Source organism: Mixophyes fleayi, chromosome 2 (assembly GCF_038048845.1).
Source record: "Mixophyes fleayi isolate aMixFle1 chromosome 2, aMixFle1.hap1, whole genome shotgun sequence".
In the NCBI taxonomy this organism is placed as follows: domain Eukaryota; kingdom Metazoa; phylum Chordata; class Amphibia; order Anura; family Limnodynastidae; genus Mixophyes; species Mixophyes fleayi.
This window is the reverse complement of record NC_134403.1, coordinates 332,374,458-332,396,513: the sequence shown is the minus strand read 5'-3', so window position 1 is coordinate 332,396,513 and position 22,056 is coordinate 332,374,458. Positions and strand designations below refer to the sequence as shown.

At 39.2% G+C, this 22,056-nt stretch overlaps 1 protein-coding gene across 8 annotated transcripts in view; it reads right to left on the bottom strand.

The window, feature by feature from the left end:
- SPECC1 (sperm antigen with calponin homology and coiled-coil domains 1) overlaps positions 1–22,056 on the bottom strand; it is a 286,055-nt gene that overhangs the window by 143,369 nt on the left and 120,630 nt on the right. Inside the window, exon 1 of one of the 8 annotated variants that reach the window (XM_075196916.1) lies at positions 9,847–10,075. The exons of 6 other annotated variants lie outside the window; for them this stretch is intronic. In XM_075196916.1, the coding sequence (XP_075053017.1) occupies positions 9,847–9,889 (43 nt within the window). In that variant the 5' untranslated portion in view covers positions 9,890–10,075. Of the gene's footprint in view, positions 1–9,846; positions 10,076–22,056 lie in introns of those variants that run through there. One more of the 8 variants, XM_075196919.1, reaches the window with a different exon arrangement.

The following is a 22,056-nucleotide window of genomic DNA, read 5'->3' as shown; positions in this document are numbered from 1 at the left end:
GGGCTCCGGTAGAGCACGAGTAGCTTCAAATATTTCACCCTCTCCATCCCCAGCAGCCCTCATAGAGGAACCCCAGCCTAACGATTAGGCTCTGCCTGTGTGCTATGTGAGCTACCTAGGTATTAACGTCTCCCCATCTGGCATACTATGAAAAAGACCAATGTGTATATTTTATTTATGCTTCTTAAAGTAACGTGCATGCTATAATATCGTTGTTTCAATTGAGTGACCCCCCCCCCCCACCCCCCTGCGTGGGGGTGTCCCCTCTTGTTCCTTTTTTGTTTTTTTCATTACCCTTTTGTTTGTTACCTCAACTGTGTTTGTTACCCTTTCTTTTTTCTGTACCCCATTTAACTTTGAAAAACTCAATAAAAATTTATTGAAGTAAAAAAAAAAAAAAAAAAGAATCAGTATTGTATACTGGGTATAAAAAAATAAATAAAAAAAATGTAGGTTTACATTAATGAGCAGGCAGACCAAATATCACAATATGGCATGGTTTTGGTGAAGTTTGCAATTGTGCAAGACATTCATCTTCGGATCCCACCATCAATACTGCAATGATCATGCACACTGTGGCACTGCCAGAATCGCCGTGCAGAATTACAAAACCATTTAAAACAGAAGATGTCTGAATTCTGATTGGTTTTCTTCTCCAACACATTATTGCCTATAAGGTAGTTAGCGCCTTGTTAACATGATTCAATGTTTCCAGTGCTTCTATTCTTCTTTAAAATAGCTTTTGTGTATTATCTTTTTCTTGTCCATTTCACAGAGTATTTATACCAGATTACAAAACACTGTAATCTTATCAATTGTTCATAATCTAACGATGATTAAAATGATCACCAACCGAAATCTCTGAAGTTAGCTTTTAAAACACCTGGATGCATCATGACATTAAGTGTCTCTGGAAATTATTTTCAAATACTGGCAACTATGCCAGCTGCATGCAGGGTCTTCCAAGCTGACCCGTCATGTGGCACATAATAAGTATTTCTCACTCACTCTCATGTGCCATTATGGAGCTAATCCATGTTTTATGAATGTTGCACATTTTTAGGTGGAAGAGCGAAGCCTTCAATCTCAGCCGTGTAAAACAGAGCCAAAAGACTGCCACTGGTTCCTACTGAATGGATTAACTGCATTATCATGAACATGGCATTAGTTACATAAAAGGACTGGTTCCACTGCGTATAATACAGTTTAATACTAAAATGTGATCTTCTCAACACAAATCAGAAAACCATCCTGATTTTCATCTACTAAAAGGGGCGTGGTCTAAAGACAGAGGTGTGGCCTGGATTGATCTGGGTGTGGTTTGGTTGGATCTGGTCTGCATTGCTCCTGGGAATGGCCTAAATGATCACAATTGTCCAATAGGGAATGTTCTAAGGTATTACAGTATATTATGATTTACTTATATGAAGAAATTCAAAGCCGCTAACTCCTGTATGGGCATTAGTCCGTCACACGGTACCAGTAACGCAGACCAATACCGTGTGTATTAATAATACTACCATGACTCACACATGAAGAATGATGGCAGAGGCCGGCAACCTGAGGCTCACCAATCTCTAGTGTGCAGTGCATGCTGGGATTTGCACATTATTTAAAATCTATAGAACATTTGTACTACACTACTGCACTGTTGCTGTGAATGACACATAGGGGCAGCATTTACTAATTTTAAGACATTCCTTGTATCAACATTTACAGTGATGTAAGACCACACTGTGCAATTATCGGATGGTCACCAGCAGCATTTTGTCAGCTGACTGGCACTCTCTGCTACCACAGCAGTAAAAGTCATGGCTAACCTGCCAGAGTTTAAACAAACTCTGAGGACAATACACATCCAGGATGTAGCTGTTGCTATGAAGGACATTGTGATCTTTAAACTGCACATTATCCCTGTATAAATCTGACATAATACATCAGATTTTGGACCAAATGCACAAAAGTTGACTATAAAATATATTAGTCGTCTCTTTTAATAAAAGCACCTAAACTTCATATGCACAAACACCTGGGGCTAGATTAACTAAGCTGCGGGTTTGAAAAAGTGGGGAAATTGCCTATAGCAACCAATCAGATTCTAGCTATCATTTATTTAGTGCTTTCTACAAAATGACAGCTAGAATCTGATTGGTTGCTATAGGCAATTTCCCCACTTTTTCAAACCTGCAGCTTAGTAAATTTAGCCCCTGAAGTAATTTTTAAAACTGCTAGATTAAAAAAGGACCAAAGTGAGAGATCCAGACACAAAGAATGAACCCTTTTTAAATTGTGAGTTAACTCCTAATGCACAAGAGCAGTCTGCAGTGTTTGTGAATTGGACTATAACATTTTTTTTTTTTTAAAGCGTAACCAAATTTAAAACCAGATCTTGTGAGTTTGGCCATTTATCCACAAACTCCACTCACTTCCACAGGATTTAAAAACAGGAACACATTACCTTCCCTTCATTACCAAAGAAGACCAACATCAAAGCTGTCAAATCTCCAACATATGTTAGGGGTTATACAGTAGTTTGTGGCTCTGAGGCCCACTATGAATTTAAAGAGCAGATGAGGACTGGAGGATAATAATGTAACAGAAGCAAAACGTCTAACACTCCCATATGTGTAACCAGTCTCTAGTGTCACGCAGGAAGTAACGGTAACTGATACAACAGAAAAAATGCAGCAAGGATTTTAGGTAACATTCAGTTTGACTTTTTCAACAGCCTTGTTTATAAATAAGTTTAAAATGAAGAGAAAGAGAAAATATTATGTTTTCCAAAGATTGTTCCACTATTTAGTATAAATGAACTCAAATTATCCAGTGTTCGTAAGACCAAAGATCTATTATGATTATGCTTTGTTCTGATAGCCCTTTGGCTGGGGCAAGCCAAAAGGACTGTTAGACGCAGAAAAATAGCACATCCAAAATGCATCCAAATGGACTACTACAAAAAAAAAATCATTATAACCACCACAGATAAAAAATTCTGTGAATGAGACCAGACGCAAACTTAATAAATCATGATCACAACTATAAGGCTAATCGAAATGTGTTTCCAAGCAAAATCATGTCAGAAGTGGTTTGGAATTACTGACACAACATTACAAACAATAAATCTCAAAAACATAAAACTAAATTGAGGATAAGTTCTAAAATTCAATGCAACAGTAATGTAACCAAGTATATCGGTTCAAAGATTGCATGCAACATCCATGTTCAATTTAACGCTAAAGGTGCTAGTTCTAGAGACTGGTTTATGCAAGTATATATGTTGTGTGTGTCCATTTCTATAACTAATCCTGTATTCACGGTCTACACAGCTCATACAATAGAAGTGAATCCAAGCGCATTACTAGAGGACAATTGATTCGAAGACATAGAAACGGTCATCTAGGAACAGCACAAATTGTTATCCACAATCCTTTTTATAAATGCATATACACCTGCATGCACACCAAGCACATTTCAAAGTACGCTGCAACTTTACAGTCTTTGAAAACTCCCCCATTGATTCAATCACTGTTTAGCTTTGTGGGTTGATGGATACACTGAAAAGGAGCAGGGTAGAAACAGTAACAACTTCACATTAAAGTCTCCCATGCTCTTTATTCATTGAAACGTTGCAGTTTTTCCTCTTATAACTGAAGCTAAACATTTTCCCATCAGAGGTGGTAGAGGCCAATACAGTAGAGCAATTTAAACATGCTTGGGATAGACATAAGGCTATCCTTACAAAGAATCAAATAGGGTTTGAGGTTACCATAGACTAAAAAAAAATGGGCAGACTAGATGGGCCAAGGGGTTCTTATCTGACATCACATTCTACGTTTCTATGTTTCTAAGCAGTAGTTGGTGTTAGACATGATCATGAGAGTGAGGGGACATTGAGACTCTTTATTACATGTTGCACTTTAGTATGTTTGAAGGCTTTTTATTACATTGGTCAAAGTGCACCTACAAATGTGCTTTTCTGGAGAAGGAAATACATCTCATAAGAATAAAGACGAGACCTGATCCCTGGGAACTGAGCAGTGGAGACATTAAAAGTCTTTCTTTGGGGAGAAACACAGTGTGCACCCTCTGAGAAAGCAGGACATGGCACCATCTCGACTCCTTTATCTCACTTAAATAATCCCACCCTAAGAAAACAAAATCGCATTTCTGTACGTCAGTGCAAAATTAGGCATGTGCTAGTGTATCTAAGCCACACTTAGAAGCTGGTGCAAACACCGCTATCTTGGCTCACACATCCATGTGCTTCCTGTACATCCAAGTGCAGTTGGGTGAAAGTAGGCACGTGATGGCACTAATGACTCTGAACGAGGGGTTTTCACTTTTTGCTGTTCTCACTTGAGCCTACAGCATAATTGCCAAGATGCTTTGGATTTCAATTAAAACAATTTACTGTATAAGAAACAAGAACAACTTCAAAAGCATACGTATGGAATCGGTTGCTCTCATAGATACCAACAGCAAGAGAGAAGATTTTGTATAGTAACAGAACAGGAGTAAGATTTGAACAGTCATCATCATCAACATTTATTTATATAGCGCCAGCAAATTCCGTAGCGCTTTACAATTGGAAACAAACATTAATAAGACAATACTGGGTAATACATACAGACAGAGAGGTAAGAGAACCCTGCTCGAAAGCTTACAATCTATAGGACAATGGGAGTTAGAAACACAAGGGCATTTGCTACATCATATTGCACAATGGACCAGCCAGACTGCAAAGGTAAAAGTACTGAGTGGGCTGTGTGTGTTGCAATGTTGGTCAGAAGGTTGTTGTCTTGCGTTAGCTGTGTAGAGGATGGTAATAGGGTAATCTAGGGAAATGAAGATGATGCTTGAGGAATATCATAATCTTGTCTGAAGAGGTGGGTTTTCAGTGAATGCTTGAAGACTAGAGGAAAGTCTTACTGTGCAAGGGAGGGAATTCCACAAAGTAGGTGCAGTCACAAAACAGGATATGTTTTTGAGAAATATTTTACTACTTGGTTGGAGAAAAGGTCTTGGAGCTAGTAAAGTACAACTCAAGCAAGTTTATTGCTTTTTAACGAATAATGTCAGCAAAATAAATTATTCCCATCCATATATATTTGTATATTTAACACCTACCCATGTATGTGTAATAGCAGTCATTTAGTGGGAGACATGAAAATTAGTACAGAGGAAACCTGTGGCATAGACCATAACAACCAATCGGACACTAGCTTTCATTTCCCAAATTAAAATTACAGCCACAATGATTTGTTTCATTGCACAGACGAAGGGGAGGAGCTGGCAGAATGAATGATTATTACAACTGTATCACATCCAATTTAGATACAATGCAAAATAATCACTTCATAGTAATACATTGCTGTCCCCTCAGGCAGAGTAGTAAGATTTAATATTAAGTTACATTTTGTAAACTACAGGAAAACAGTTTTATTTTAGATGCACATGTAGTGCTGGTCACACACTATGCTATCTGGTCATCAAGCCCAATTGCCAAATGATCTGGACAGCTTCTCCAAGTACACAAAGTGCCCTTGCTTCCTTACTATGCTGCCGAGCATGGTAGATGGAAGAACTCTTATGAACCAATGATGGTTCTCAGCCACCGATTTTGATCGTCCGATATCAAGACAATTTAAGTAAAATATTTTGCGCACCCTTTTATGATGAGCATAAAAGCTCACTGATCCATCAGCAAATGTCTCTTACCCAATTAATAAAACACCTACTTACATGTCCTCACCTTTATGTCAGACCATTATGCATGGTGACTGAATACCAAGAACTTCATATTTGTTACATCCGATTTAGGATGTTTATTCCAGTTGGGGTGTCTTTGTGGGGGGGAGGGGATTGTTGATAATTTATAGGAAGATGCTGAACGAAACCTTAAAAGACCCTCTCTTTGCCAGTCTAAAGGTGTCCTAAATAATTATTATTTTTGCTATAGGACCCTTTAAATATAACAAATGGCTCGTTAACACCCACAGAGGGTGTGCATTTCAGTACTTGACATGTACAGACAGGAGCTTGGATGGGGTCATTTTTGATAATATTGCACTGAAATTGTGGATGTTTGGAACTTACAGCAATGGACAACACATGGGTAAACGTATAGTTTTAACTTATTATTGAGATTAAGGATAATGTTAAAGGACCACACCATGGGGCCCCCAGTTGCTAATCACTACTATAGACATAACACTGTAGTATAATATAGAATGCTTAGGATACATGTAAAGTTATAGTAAAAAGCTAGTTCATATTGTGTTCTTACAGGATTATTTACATGTGTGTGTTTTTGAAATGAACACAACAAATACAAAATCAGAGAGCATTTTCATTTTTAAGGTGATGGTAAAAACAGAGAAAGCAGGTATGTGTTGCTGCATTTTACATAGTGTGAAGTATTAAAAGCACATGGATGTGAACTACCCCACTGAAATGACTGTTATTGACATTGTACATGTACTTCATTTTTTTGGGGAGGATAAAAAAATACAACCGAATAAATGTGAAGAAACGTAGTCTCTTTCGACCGTCATCCCAATATTTTTTATTTTACACACTGAAGCATCTAACATTGTACAAAATGTCTCATTTAACCTCCAACACCGACGGTAAAGTTAATTAATCCCCTGCACTCAAAATATGACTTATGTGAGGAACTCGGGGGACAGATAAGAAGCTCTGTAATTAACACATCTTTCTACTGTTCAAGAGGTTCTTAGCATTGTGGATATACACATTTAGATGCAGCCATCTGCATTTAAGTTTGGATATGGACAGAGATGCATTAATGTTTTCATTTCCTGACACTGAAATGATGAAACCTACAAAATATATATATTTATTTTAATACATTTTATTTCTAATTGAAATTGTACTATTAAATGATGATTGTTTGAAGATGACCAATCAGATAAGAACAATCAGATTACAATGTCATACAAACAGATGTCCATAAGTCATTTACAACTATTGTCCACTATTTTATATTTACAATCTAAGTGAGAGTGGGATGAGAAAGGAGAGGGAAGCAATATGCTCCTCGAGAGTGTGTTCAGCCTGTAAAATCTTATATTAATGGCCATTAGATAGGTACATAAAGATGTAAACATCAGACACATTTCTAGAGAGCAATCCTAACAGAGGGAGAGGCGGCAAACCAAGAATTGCTTTGGATTTGATAATCACATATACACTAAATATATATATATATATATATATATTTTTTTTTTTATTTTATTTTTATTTATTTTATTTCAAATGGTATTAAAATTATTCAAATAGTTTTCAGGCATAAATAAAAAAAGTGCAGTTTATTTGTGCAATATACTACTTTTACAGGTTATGTTATTATTATTAACATTTATTTATATATGTTATTCTAGTACAGAGGAATGCAAAATTCTGTATTATATGCCACATGTTGTGTTCTGAAAAATATTTCTGCAGCGTCTAGTGCTTTAGATGGTAATATATTCTAAGGAGGACAGGATGACAGATCAATACACAATATCTGTCAGAGATTCACCTACAATGCAAAGTGTAAAAAATACAAACATCCCGTCAATTATTCCAACAATACTAACACAACGTATAAACATGAAGTTTAGAGTCTTAAATTCTACATGAGCATTATCATGCAGTTTATAGGTAGGGCAGCACGGTGGCTCAGTGGTTAGCACCTCTGCCTCACAGCACTGGGGCCATGAGTTCGATTCCTGACCATGGCATTATCTGTGTGGAGTTTGTATGCTCTCCCTGTGTTTGCGTGAGTTTCCTCTGGGTGTTCAGGTTTCCTCCCACACTCCAAAAGCATACTGGTAGGTTAATTGGCTGCTATTAAATTGACCTTAGTCTCTCTCTCTGTGTGTTAGGAAATTTAGACTGTAAGCTCCAACGGGGCAGGGACTGATGTGAATGTTCTCTGTACAGTGCTGCAGAATTAGTGGCGCTATATAAATAACTGGTGATGATGATAGCTCTAAATATCTTCTTACCCTCCCTCCTTTTTTCTGCTGAAGCAAATGTCCCATCACTATGGACTACTTCAGTTAGTCACAGGCATCATCTCATGCACACTCCCCAATTCCTTCATTCATGGCTTCTCTCCTGTACCCAATACCACCTTGTCTTTCTTTTGTCCCCAAACACCTGTATCTTGGCTTAACTCCCCTCACTCTCATCCTGTCACTCAAATATCATTCAAGTTGGCAGTTTGTGACAGAATAAGCCATAGGAATATATTTATATTTACTACATTCTACAAAATGACAGCTAGAATCTGATTGGCTGCTAAAGGCAACATCTCCACTTTTTCAAACCCACAGTTTAGTAAATATACACCATAGTGTCCAGGTTTGAGAAAGTGATGACCACAATAAAGTGCAGGGGGATTCCATCTTTACCTTTCACCAAAAGATTCATATTCTCTGCTTATACATCATATACAGTAGATTGTACCTATAACATACATTATATATAAATCCTGCCCTGGAAAAAGGAGTGGGGCTTGTGCGAGATAGAAATGGCACCTCACAGATCCCCTTCTTGTTTAATCAGTAAATCTGGTCTAGAGTGAGATTCTTAGCCCCTGTAATCCCCCCTGGGCTGCCCAATGGTGAAGATGAATGAGGAACTTCAGTGTAGGAAAGAAGATGGTACAGAGAGGGGGATCATCAGGAGGACCGGAGCAGCGGTTGTGGCCAAGAGAACTGGGGTGGGGTGGGGATAATACCTTGGGCAATTAAACAGGGTTGTGTAGTTTGGGATTATTGTGTCAGTAGAAGGGAAAAGAGAATTTAGCATGAGGATTACAGCTGTAAATTGCGTGATACTTTATACATTTATAAACACTAAACATCATGATTATGCATCAATATACTATAAATATAGCTGAAACTAACAATACATAGCAGGAGATTCTCAGAAGCGACGGAGCATCAAAATAATGTTCCATTGCTAAAAAATACTTATGTGCACCTTATTTTTATAGATGTTAAGTCAGTATTTGGGAGAAAAACAGTGTTAATAAAAAGTGTCAGCATGAGACATTTTACACTATTGACTATTATCTGTAAAACCTGGACACAAATTTTGTTAAACTGCTTAAAAATAAGACAACATTTTTTAATATATATATTTTACCACAATAAAACCATTTCCACCACTTTCAAGAATATCCCCGGACATTAAAATGCACAGTCCATAAACAAGTACTAAAGGTTAAAAAAGCTAAACATAGTACAATATACTTAAAAACCAGCAACATAGGCTAAAAAAAAAGCCCTTGTACTGAACAGTGCAGGCCTAACTGTTATGTGCTTCTTCTTCTTCATATAACAGGTGCTGCCAGTAAGGTAAGTATCATCTGACTAATTAAACAGCAGGCCCAGGGGAATGCACGTTCACATCTCTATTCATTAAGCGATTTATGCAAACGCCTATAACTCTGCATTCTGTCCATCCATTGTGTCCAGTTAAGGCACTAATTAGCCTGAAGATATGTGTGCGCCCATTCTCTAGCCCAGCAGCCTCACATCAGGAGGGCAGGGTTAAAACTTCCCAGCTGCAGAGGAATAATCAGTGACAGGCACCCCAGCAGCATGCAGAGATACCGGCTTCCTGTGCATATATTCTCCTCATTGTGCACATACAACTGCTGGGCTCAGGACAAGGCTGAATAGAATGCTCTATTCTAATGCACACGTTTACTAGAGCTGCACAGAGGGATCTATAAAGGGCACAACTTAAAATGCAATATTGTATACTTGCGATCCTGCACAATACATACTAAAATGTGTAGAAAAAGGTGCATGTAAACGCACAAACCTTGCTCCTGCAGATCTTCAGGTCTGGCAAGCTGGTTCCCCATGTTACAGGATAGTGGTCAGACCTATTACATTGGCCTGTGTCTCCGCACTCTGATATACATATTCCAAGTCACTTAAGCTGAACCTTTGCAACGTCTGTATTGTGACATGGAGGAAAACTCGGAGTTTTCCTAGCAGCTAACACTGGAAACTGAGCCTGGGTGCCTGTGTCAGGGCAGTGCTGGTCATCCCTCCTACCTAATTACAATATTGTGCACAGAAAGGCTGGGCTATGCAGTTAATTAGCCGGCTGGCTCTAGGATTCAGGAAAGAGGTGACTCAACATGTGATGTGGGCCACGCAGAGGCCAACGGAGGTACTGCAGGCAGTAGGCAGGGAGTACAGCACAAACTTAACTGTTCTCACAATCCTGTTGTATTGTTATCTGAGTGATTGTGGAGTACAAGTCTTCTATTTACTATATTGTTTCTCTTTTGCACGATAGTTACCATCTGTCCCGACACATTTTGTTTTACTTTCTGACCCATCCTCTGGAACAAGTATAGGGATCCCGACGTTGTAAGAACATACTGGTGACCTTCACAGTAATGCGCAGAAATCTTACATACATCCTTAAGATAACAAAAAGTGTTCTGGTGAAATCAGTGGGAGGCCATAGGCGCCGCGTTATTGTCACCCGATGAGAGGGGAGTTTTTGTGTGGCTGCACCTCATTTATTAAGACTTACCTTCGTTTTGAGATAACATAAAATTACATTCGAGTTTTATTTTTTTCACCAAAGGACAAATTTATAAATGGTTCCATCTAAATCTTTCTACAAATGTACTAATAACATCTTTATAGGAAAATAAACTACCATGCTGATGTAAGATAGGTTTGCAGCAACAACATCTATATAGTTTAGTGCTTGTAGTTTGCAAATGTTCAAAACAGTTAAAAATCCACAGATTAATATACTTGATAGATTTACAGCATAACTATGCTACCTAAGCTATTGTCCAAAACCAATGCGGGTGCTTGGATGAGTGTTTATGTGTGTACTTGTGTGCCCACCATATTTAACAAACTTCCTATTGCATTTCTTTGGGGCACATTTATCAATGTTCATCAAAAATGAAAAATAGTTATCAATCCTTATAGCATGGATAAGGATTGAACTATTTCTCAAATGTATTAAAAACGGATTACAGAAACAGTAGTTCGATAAACTGCTGTTTCTGTGATAAAAAAAAATCACACTTACCCCGCCTCTTCGGAACGTGATGTCTACGGATCTCCTCCAGGTCCTCTTCATTTTTCTTTACACTGGAATTGCGCATGTGCAGTTCGAAGAACTACACATGCGCACAGACATCTTTGCTCTGTCTCTGCAAGAGAGCGAGCGGTGAGTGACAGGGAGGGATCATGTGATCCCTCCACACATGCACTGTTCAGCTCTGCTCTTCGGAGCAGAGCTGACAGCACAGAAATCTTTCAATTATGATAGTGTACGCCAGCTTCAGCTTTATCAAGACAAGTTATCGGAACTTGTTAGATTGTGGTTGGGAGCAGTCACCATACTGTAGATTGGTGACTGCTCCCAAAAATGAAAAGGAATGCAAAGCAGCAGATATCGCGATGCACCTTTCATAAATATGCGGGACACACTGTGGGTCCTGGATTTCACGGTAAGTGCATTTTCACTATTTCTTGAATATGCCCCTTTGTGAGGTGTTTTATTGTATGTTATCTTTTACAAGAATATATCTACATAAATCCTCTATTTATCTTTAATCAGTGGTTTTTACAGGGACTGTACACATTGGGGTTTCCAAACATCAGTGATGTTTGCCTCAGGATAACCACCTTAACTATTGTAGAAGACAATCCCATTCTCCTCTTCCAGCTGGATCCTCATTATGCTCATAAAATATATTTGGTGTGTACAAATATATTATTTCATGTACGGTGCTGCAGACCTTTTGTGGCACCTTATAAATAAAACAATAATAATTATGGCTAATAAAAATAGAGAAAAGAAATTTAGACACCCATCCATTTGTAGAAAAGGATTATGGCAACCTACAGTGTTTTGGGTCCAACTTCAAACCTACTATCTATATGGTCTCAGGTCTCTAGGTTAGTTTTACTGTTATCTTAGGCCATAATAATTATATATTACTTTATGAAGAGATAGGGATCATATTGCTCCAATGTACAAAGTAGTTCAGTGTGTATATGCATTAATGTTTAATTCTACTTTTATATATATATTCAAATGCAATTTACAATGTTATCCTTTATACGGTACTGGAAATTGGTATATTGAACTGTGCTAGTAAATAAACATGAATTAAATACAAAACTAGACAGTGGCTTAGTTAAGCCGCACAGTTCTTACTTTGGAATGTTTACTCTGGTTTTGACTGGTTCAGACTTTATCTGTTAACATATTTCCTTTTTCCACAGTCACTGTTCAAGCTATACATAGAGCATTCATCTGCTTATCTAGGGACAATGTACGAGGTAGCCAGAGTTTAATATATACAAATGTCTTCCTTGTTGTTTAGTCTGTCTTTTTTACTATTTCAAATAGATGGCCACCTACAGTAATAATATTCTTGTAGCATCCAATAAACAATTTTGTAATATGCATCTTCTATTATCAAATCGGTAGCTTCTACTGGCTTCTGGTATCTCCATTAACAAAGACTTCTCTGCAATTAGACAAGGTGGCATGTGGAGCATAGGGGTGTGTGCTGCAATAAACTGTCCCTTTCTATTAATGATATATGATTTTTCCTTCTCTGTGCCAGCCTTTTGATAGCTAAAAATAAATGCAATTATAGAAAAATAATTGCAATAAGTTTCATAATGACACATCCAGGTGGTTTAGTGAAAAATTTGACTGGCCCCCTATGTAACAAATGGGATCCTGGGATAGGGATCTTTCCCAGCACCCCTGTTACCTGAAGCCACAAGCTGAGAGAGAGCATACTTATCCAGCGCTATTGAAGAAAGCTGGGCGGATTCAGCCCTCCCTTGATGTGAGGTGACTGGACGCTGTGAGCTTACAGCTCCAACTTTCATGTAATAATAGGTGGTCAATGATTGCTTTTATTCCAGTTTTAAATATCTGCACAATAGTTTTTTGATGATGAACCAGTTCTAAAGTTCGAAAATTTTATCTAAATTCTCTAACTTTAGGTTGGCTAAAAGACTAGAGTCAAATTAAAACAAGACGGACAGGTTTAACCATGCCTGAGACCATATGAACATTTTCGATCTTAGATGGTTATACTGACCAGTATTTTTAACATTTTTTTCATGCAAACAGCTAATTTGAATATCAGACTCCAACGGCTCAAAATTATAAATACAGCCATTTAAGCTTGTACATGTTCAAACTCATACATTTTACCAGTTCTAAAATCTACACCATGGTGGTGGAATTTAAAAAATGAATTTTAATATTTTCGAGTTAGTTTGACCAAAAGTTTCAGTAGATTTAACAGTGATGGTTGAATGGAATTTCAAACTGGCTTAAAAAGTTTGATCATCTCTACTCATCATTTTTCAAACTGTCTACCTTTATATCTTGGGATTGTTTTCTTTAACTAGTTAACTTTATGATAGCGGCTGTAAAAATACATTGAATAAATGTATTGTTCCTATTTTGCAAATAACTCCTATGTGTGCAGCTATTTGCATCGTGGGGATCCAAATCATGGGTGGGTTTTCAAAAGTGTGAAATCCCTTTACTAATAATATTAAGCAGATCATAATATTGTCATTTGAGGGATGTTAGTTTAAATATATATGGCGTTCTAATTTGCAGAAGACGAGACCATAAGCAAAATGTGAAAAAACTGATATCATATGGTATCAACAGTTTATTTATATATCAAAGGGACCAAATTGTTATGGTTTAATGTTTGTTGTTTTTCTACTGCTGGTTTATATCATGAATGATATGTGATATTTGTTCATGTCTTTAAAATATCAGCAAAAACACTTTATACAAAGGCATGCGCTTTTCATAAGCTTTTTACATACAGCTGTGCAACTAAGTAGCAGATCAAATAATACATCAGATTTTTTCGTTATACTATGACATTCATATCACATGCTTCAGTCTGTTTTTTTTCCTTTACATTGTTTGTTATGTAATAGACCATGTGTGAAGACATGTTATCAAGGTGACCTTGGACGGTAATGTCCTAACCAAGCATAAGAAAAATAAGGAAAAGATACTGAATAAGTTGCCTAGAATCTTTTTCTGAGAATGAAAAAAGAAATAATAGAAATAGGTCAAAGGTAGATTGAAGATGGTGCATGGGGAGGTATTTTGATATATACAATGTATGAAGGGATGGTGTTGAGGGCTTTGTAGGTGATGGTGGGTAATTTGAAGTAGATTTTGGATGACATGGGAATTTGCAGAGTGGTGCAACGTTGTGAAGCTATGAAAGAGGAAGATTAGTTGTGCCGTAGCATTTAATATGAATTGAAGTAGGGATAAATGGGTAAGGGGAATGCCAGGGGATTGTAGTAGTTGGGGCGGTAGATGATGAAAAATGGATTAGTTTTGGTTCTATCTTAGATAAGTAATATTTTGAAGGTGGAGGTAACAGGACTGAGAGAGCGACTGGATGTGTGGAAGAAAGCAGAGGGTGGTTTGGAGTGTCACACATTATATGTAGGTAATTGAACATATCATACAAATCAGTGGACCTATATAACAACACCACAGGACAGACAGTGACACTTCCACAGATTGACAATCCCAAAAGCCAGTATTAAAAAGTCGAGTCCATCTGGAACACTGACCAAGCTCCACTCCTATCTGTTGACCATCTTCCATGCTCTTTTCATCTCCCGTCTTGATTACTGCAATCTTCACCTCTCTGGCTTGTTTGACAAATACCCCCCCCCCCCCCCCCCCCAATCTGTGCTGAATGCGGCATTGCAATTAAACTTCCTCTCCCAACATTCCTCTTCCGCTATGCCTCTCTGCAGATCCCTCTATTGGCTTCCCATTACCTCCAGAGTACAATTCAAGTTGCTTACCTTCACTTATAAAGCCTTTAATGCCTCACCTTCATACATCACCAAACATGTCAAGAAATACTCCACTATTTGTCCACTGCGTTATAATGTTTCAAACACTACCTCAAAACACACCTGATCACACTTGCCTACCTGGTCCCATCCTAAAACAATTCCCTCCTCATGCACCACCTGCCCCTTTCACTCCACCTATATTGTCTCCATTTGCTACTTTAATCCTTTTAATTGTACCTCCTAATCCTCTTTGTAATGTTTCCTTTGTTCTGGTTGTGTCTTCTTATGTAGTTGCCTTCTCTATAGTCTCTTGTACTAATTTTACCAACTCTATTGTTTCTCTGTCCCTAACTTATCTTTTACTTATTTTTTTTATTTTATTTTTTGTTGATTGTGCGGTTCTGCGGATTCTGTGGTGCCATATTAATAAAGATGATGATGACTGTACTACTCTCAAGCAGAGAAGAGTAGTAGACAGATGATGGTGTTGAACAGTTGCATATATGACTGGTCTGAAGCAGGGATACAACATAACTAACACAAGCCTGAGTAGAGCCACTGTTAAAGTAGTGAGGTATTAACATGTGCAGTACATGACCGTTCTCAAAGCCACATTTCCACTAAAATATATGCGATTTTATTTTTTAAATGGACCAAACTTTTTCCAAAAAATGATCTTTCATTTGTATAAACTAATAAATATTTTCTTTGTACTCTTCTTTTGACAAAAAAGTGACTTTTATTTGTAAGAGATGTAAGAGACATTGGTAATACATGTACACAATATTCCATTACAATTTGGCCACTGTAATATTTGTGGATGGTACTTTGTTTTATTTCTGCAAAGTCGACTAAATATACTTCTTGTGAATTGGACATGTTTTCCCTATAAAGCTACAAACTAGTTAATATATACTATAGCTACAAATAATAACTGCAATGACAGTTAGATAAAATATATACCCAGATTCAGAAAATGATCTAAATATTTGGCTATAAAATAATCTAAATAATGTTGTATTTCTAATATTTACTTGTAAAGGTGTCTCGCTCTCTGTTGATATATAGCAAAAAACATATATTAGTCAAAACCCATCTGAATTCATAGCAATAGCAACCAGCTGTCAGCCAGCCTTTTTAGTAAAAAGTTGTAGTAACTTTGGCACACAGCTTGTACATCACAGATGTTAAATGGTGGGAACTACATTCACGTCACTGTCTACATTGTTAAGTAACATGTGTGTAAAAATCTTCCAGCATCACTTTGACAGGAGCTAACATCGCTATTCTGAGCTGTACGGGAACCCTGCTCCCTCTACTATATAACTTTTAGTCTGTGGCTTCCTGTTTACCTCCATTCAACTCCCAGCATCATGACACTGCCCCTGTCACATGCAGCGTCACCCTAAACTAATCATACCAGGGGACAGGTCACTGCCTCCAGTAAGACCAGCACACTCATCTGAAATACTGCATTCTGATGCTGCTGGTCAGATGTTGCTCCCTGAGGATATTCCACACAGGCAGGAGATGACGTTTGAATACAAATAGACCCTAGTCAGATGTACCTTAAACATTGCCTTTAAGAAGACACTGTTAGAAATATTGCTGCTAACAACTGTTTTCAAGAGATTTGTAAGTCAGTTCCACTAAAATCTTCATTAGTTTGTTTATTAGTAATGGTTTTTTTTTAAAAAAAAACATTACCAGCAGCATTTATTGTGAATTTGGAATTTTATTTAGCCTGACAAAAATCCCAGCAATTCATAAAGTTTAATTCTTCACACAAATAGCTTACTCTCTGTTGTCCCAGAAGACTTGTTATGATTGAGAGAATGAAAATCTCCATCAAAGCCAATGGCAGTTTTACAAGTGGCGGAAGGCCTTATTAAACCTTGTGATGAAATGACCTATATTTACTCTTTATGTCATATAATGCCTAGCAAAACCATATTTTCCTAAAACTATTATTTATTTCTGTAACACGTTATTGTTAAGGACCTTCATGCTGGTATTTAAACATCTGTTGCATTCAAGTGCTGGTGTACTTGTATCATGAGATGAAGTTGTAGCTTATTCACAAAGTGGCCTCTCCACACTGCAAAAACAGCTTTGGACCCACCGTGCGCTCAGATTTCCAGGCTTCATTGGCTTGGCTATATTTGTGGAGGAGCATACGTTTGCACAGGCAGAAGTTAGAGGTGGGGTTGGGCAAATTGTTCCCACTGAAGTAAAGAGGAGGCACACTGACGCACCTCTTATGCGGAGCGGTACAGATACAAGATTTAATTTTTTGAAGGGAGATCATAATAATATGTTAAAAGGAAAGAGAGGGCGCTGTCTCAGGGGCGTTCCTTGCCGGGCACAGCTATTCCACTTCCTCAGAAGGACTTCAATTCAGCACAATCACTTGTAGATATCGGGTCACATCCTAGACTTTTAACATAACACATCCCTTATACAGTGCATGTGCAAGTGTAAATAATGTATCACGTCCCTCCCCAAACCCTCAACCAGCTCCAGCTCTGGTTTATACTATAACAGGGCTATGAGTGTCCCGTCCCCCCACCCTCTACAAGCCCCAGGCTGGTCAATGCCTGGTTGGTGCCTATATGGGAGGGGGATGGGAATGTAAAAACAGCATGGCCCCCAAGAGGCTACTAGCCGCATGGTGAAAAGCTGTTCCAGAGTGCTGACCGTGATGTATGCTGGGCAGAGAATCGAGGTCTACGGTGTTTTGCAAGGTGCATCCTTTCAGTTTTGTAAATGAGGCTCCTTTTGTTCCATGAAAAATAAACAACACACCACATCCCATTATACTAAACGTACCAGCCTGCATTGCTGACATCTGCCGGACTCATTCATAGAATAGGAATTCCGAAGTATTCAGTGTTTGTGTCCTTTAAAACATTGCAAGCACATCTGCCTCTGTTTCCCTGTAAAGAGCGGATCCTTTTGGTCGTTATGCCCCATGTGTGATCACGTACCAGGCGTTGCCCTGAGTGTACTGATTTGCCTCTTTCACCACCACTGCTGTCTACCATCTGTTACTCTGCACAAGTTGTGTCAGCTTCTGTCAATGTCGTCCATTAAATGTCTGTACCGACATTATCTGGATGTTATTTAGATTACGACCTTTTCTCACAAAACCATGAAAACTATCGCCCTTGAAAACCCCAAATGTATTGCTGTTCATGATACATGTGATAGCCTGTTTGGTGTCCAGTACAAATCTATGTTCCAAGACTCAAATTTTTTTATGTTCCTATTATCCCTCTGAATTGTACTCTCAATGCTCTGTTGGTACTTGCCCATCTGCTGTGTAAATCATTGTCTGCATATATGATGTTGTCACTGACTCAATTACATGGGAAGGGTAGGTGTACCAAATAAACTAGCTACTCATTGGAGTCTCATAGCATTGCCTACATCTTACACTGTATGCATAATTGTTTCAATAGTCATTTAAACATGGTAATTAAAAGGAATTTTCACTTTTCCATAAACGCTGTATATTTTGTTGTGAGTTATAAAGTACATCAACATTTTTAATAAAATACCTCTTCTATATAATAAAATATTACAGAAACAAATATTGATCATGCATATATTCTAATGACGAGTGTAAGGAGAAATACGTGTGTAAACATTTATTATCATTTTAGCATTACATAAACTACATCCTGACCCTCAACTTCAAAAGTAGATAAATAGACAGGGCGGCATGTCGACATACTGTATAGACGGGGCGGCATGTCTCCATACTGTATAGACGGGGCGGCATGTCTACATACTGTATAGACGGGGCGGCATGTCTCCATACTGTATAGACTGGGCGGCATGTCTACATACTGTATAGACGGGGCGGCATGTCTACATACTGTATAGACAGGGCGGCATGTCTCCATACTGTATAGACTGGGCGGCATGTCTACATACTGTATAGACGGGGCGGCATGTCTACATACTGTATAGACGGGGCGGTATGTCTCCATACTGTACAGACTGGGCGGTATGTCTCCATACTGTATAGACGGGGCGGCATGTCTCCATACTGTATAGACGGGGCGGTATGTCTCCATACTGTATAGACGGGGCGGCATGTCTCCATACTGTATAGACGGGGCGGCATGTCTCCATACTGTATAGATGGGGCGGCATGTCTACATACTGTATAGACGGGGCGGCATGTCTCTATACTGTATAGACGGGGCGGTATGTCTCCATACTGTATAGACGGGGCGGTATGTCTCCATACTGTATAGACAGGGCGGCATGTCTCTATACTGTATAGACGGGGCGGTATGTCTCCATACTGTATAGACGGGGCGGTATGTCTCCATACTGTACAGACTGGGCGGCATGTCTACATACTGTATAGACTGGGCAGCATGTCTACATACTGTATAGACTGGGCGGTATGTCTCCATACTGTACAGTCGGGGCAGTATGTCTCCATACTGTATAGACTGGGCAGTATGTCTCCATACTGTATAGACGGCGCGGTATGTCTCCATACTGTATAGACGGCGCGGTATGTCTTCATACTGTATAGACTGGGCAGCATGTCTACATACTGTACAGACTGGGTGGCATGTCTACATACTGTATAGACTGGATAGTATGTCTACATACTGTATAGACTGGGCGGCATGTCTACATACTGTACAGACTGGGCAGCATGTCTACATACTGTACAGACGGGGCAGCATGTCTACATACTGTATAGACGGGGCAGCATGTCTACGTACTGTACAGACTGGGCAGCATGTCTACATACTGTATAGACTGGGCAGCATGTCTACATACTGTATAGACGGGGCAGCATGTCTACATACTGTATAGACTGGATAGTATGTCTACATACTGTACAGACTGGGCAGCATGTCTACATACTGTATAGACTGGGCAGCATGTCTACATACTGTATAGACGGGGCAGCATGTCTACGTACTGTACAGACTGGGCAGCATGTCTACATACTGTATAGACTGGATATTATGTCTACATACTGTCTGCTCAGTGATTGTATTACAAATACTAGAACATAATTACTGTCAAATGTGACCTCTAGATCTCTCATTTACTATGCCAGTAAGTAAATAGAGAACCCTTTACACATTAGTTTCCTGTTAGATAATTCCTCTGGGGGAGATCTCCAAACTCTTGGTTCAATGACTTTCCAGTAACTGGTCACAAAATGAAAAGTTACATTAATTTTACTTTTAACACTTCTAACTTTATGAAGCCCACCAACATGTCCTTCATTGATGTGCATACATACAGGAGAGGCTCATACAGTTTTCCCATATTATAAAGCAGGATACTGACACATGCACAAGAAGAGTTTCTCAGTCTGTTTGATTCACTTTTTCTCTGGATGCTAAATAGAATAAAAAGGCTTTAGCTGCCTGTAATTGTGTTGATGGAGATGTATAAGATGGATTTGTACAAGTATAAGTGGCATATTTAACAATAACCAGTTTTTTTGTAAGAAAAAAGGTGCCGGAACTCACCTCTTTCTGCCCCCCTCGATTTTCTATAGCCCTCTCTTTCTGCCCCCTCATTATTCTGTAGCCCTCTCTTTCTGCCACCTCATTATTCTGTAGCCCTCTCTTTCTGCCACCTCATTATTCTGTAGCCCTCTCTTTCTGCCACCTCATTTTTCTGTAGCCCTCTCTTTCTGCCCCCTCATTTTTCTATAGCCCTCTCTTTCTGCCCCCTCATTTTTCTATAGCCCTCTCTTTCTGTGCCCCTCCCCCGCTTTCTGTAGTCTGTTCTTACCTTCTATGCTTCTTTTCTCGCTTCTCTGCTTGATCACGGCTCCTCTCACTGGCAGCGTCGTGACGTCAGGACGCTGCCGGAGCCGGAAGCAGGACACACACTAAGATGCGGTGCTGCACTGTAGCGGCACCGCTGAGAAAATAAAACTAAAATGTTAAAAAGTTAATTAAACTTTGAAAACCCATGGAAAAAAGGTGCTGGAATGCGTTCTGAGGGTTCTATGACAAAAAAAAGCCTCGACAAAACTAAATTTTTTACACAATCATTTTCATTCCTTATCACAATGATAAGCAGGGCCGTCGAGAGGGGGGCGGGTACTAATTACCCAGGCCCAGGCATGCCGACATTCACTGAGGAGCGGTGCAGAGTGGACCCGGCATGAAGACAGAAGAGATGAAAGAATGGAGGCAAGGGGAGGAAAACAAAGGCACCGAGTGATGAAGGAGAGGGAGAGCAGCATGGCACAGTGATGAAGGAGGGGGAAGCAGCATTGCACAGTAATGAAGAAGAGGGGAGGCGGGATGCACAGAGTGATGAAGGGGAGGGGGGGCAGCATGGAACAGAGTGATGCAGGGGGCAGCATGGAACAGAGTGATGAAGGGGGCAGCATGGCACAGAGTAATGAAGGAGAGGGGGGGCAGGATGGCACAGAGTGATGAAGGGGAGAGGGGGCAGCATGGAACACAGTGATGAAGGGGAGGGAGCAGCATGGCACAGTGTGATGGAGAGGGGGGAGCAGCATGACACAGTGTGATGAAGGGGGACCAAGTGAAGGGGGAAAAGCAGCATGGAGAGCGCAGTGTGATCATAAGGGGGCACAGTAATGTGTGTGTGAAGGTACAGGGGGCTTGTGGTAATGTGTGTGTGTGTGTGATGGCATGGGGGGCTTGTGGCAATGTAGTGGGAGGTAGGTGGTGGCTAATGAATGGGTGCAGTTTTATTTGTGGGGTGATGGTGGGACAATTTACTATTGGGGACTAAACTTAAGATGGGGTGGTTATTGGGTGGGGCTACTGAATGTGGGGATGAGTTTGGGGACTATGAGGTCTCTTTATTAAATGTGACTATGAATTATTTAATGGCAGTGATGGTTGCGGGAAATGGGTATACTTATGAAATGTACTATTAATTTATTGCTGGGGCTGTTTGGAGGGAGGGAAATAGATTTATTTATTAAATGGGAATACTATTATTTTAATGTTGGGGCTGGAGGAAGGCCTAATTAGTAATCATGGGTGCTATTGATTTAACGACAGGGCTGGTTGGAATTTTCTAAATGTACCCATTTTTTTCCCAAATAGGGTCCCCAACATACCAGGATTCAGACAAGCCGCAACTAAAGAAACCTGCAGCCACAGGTGGTGAAAGTGACAAGAACAGG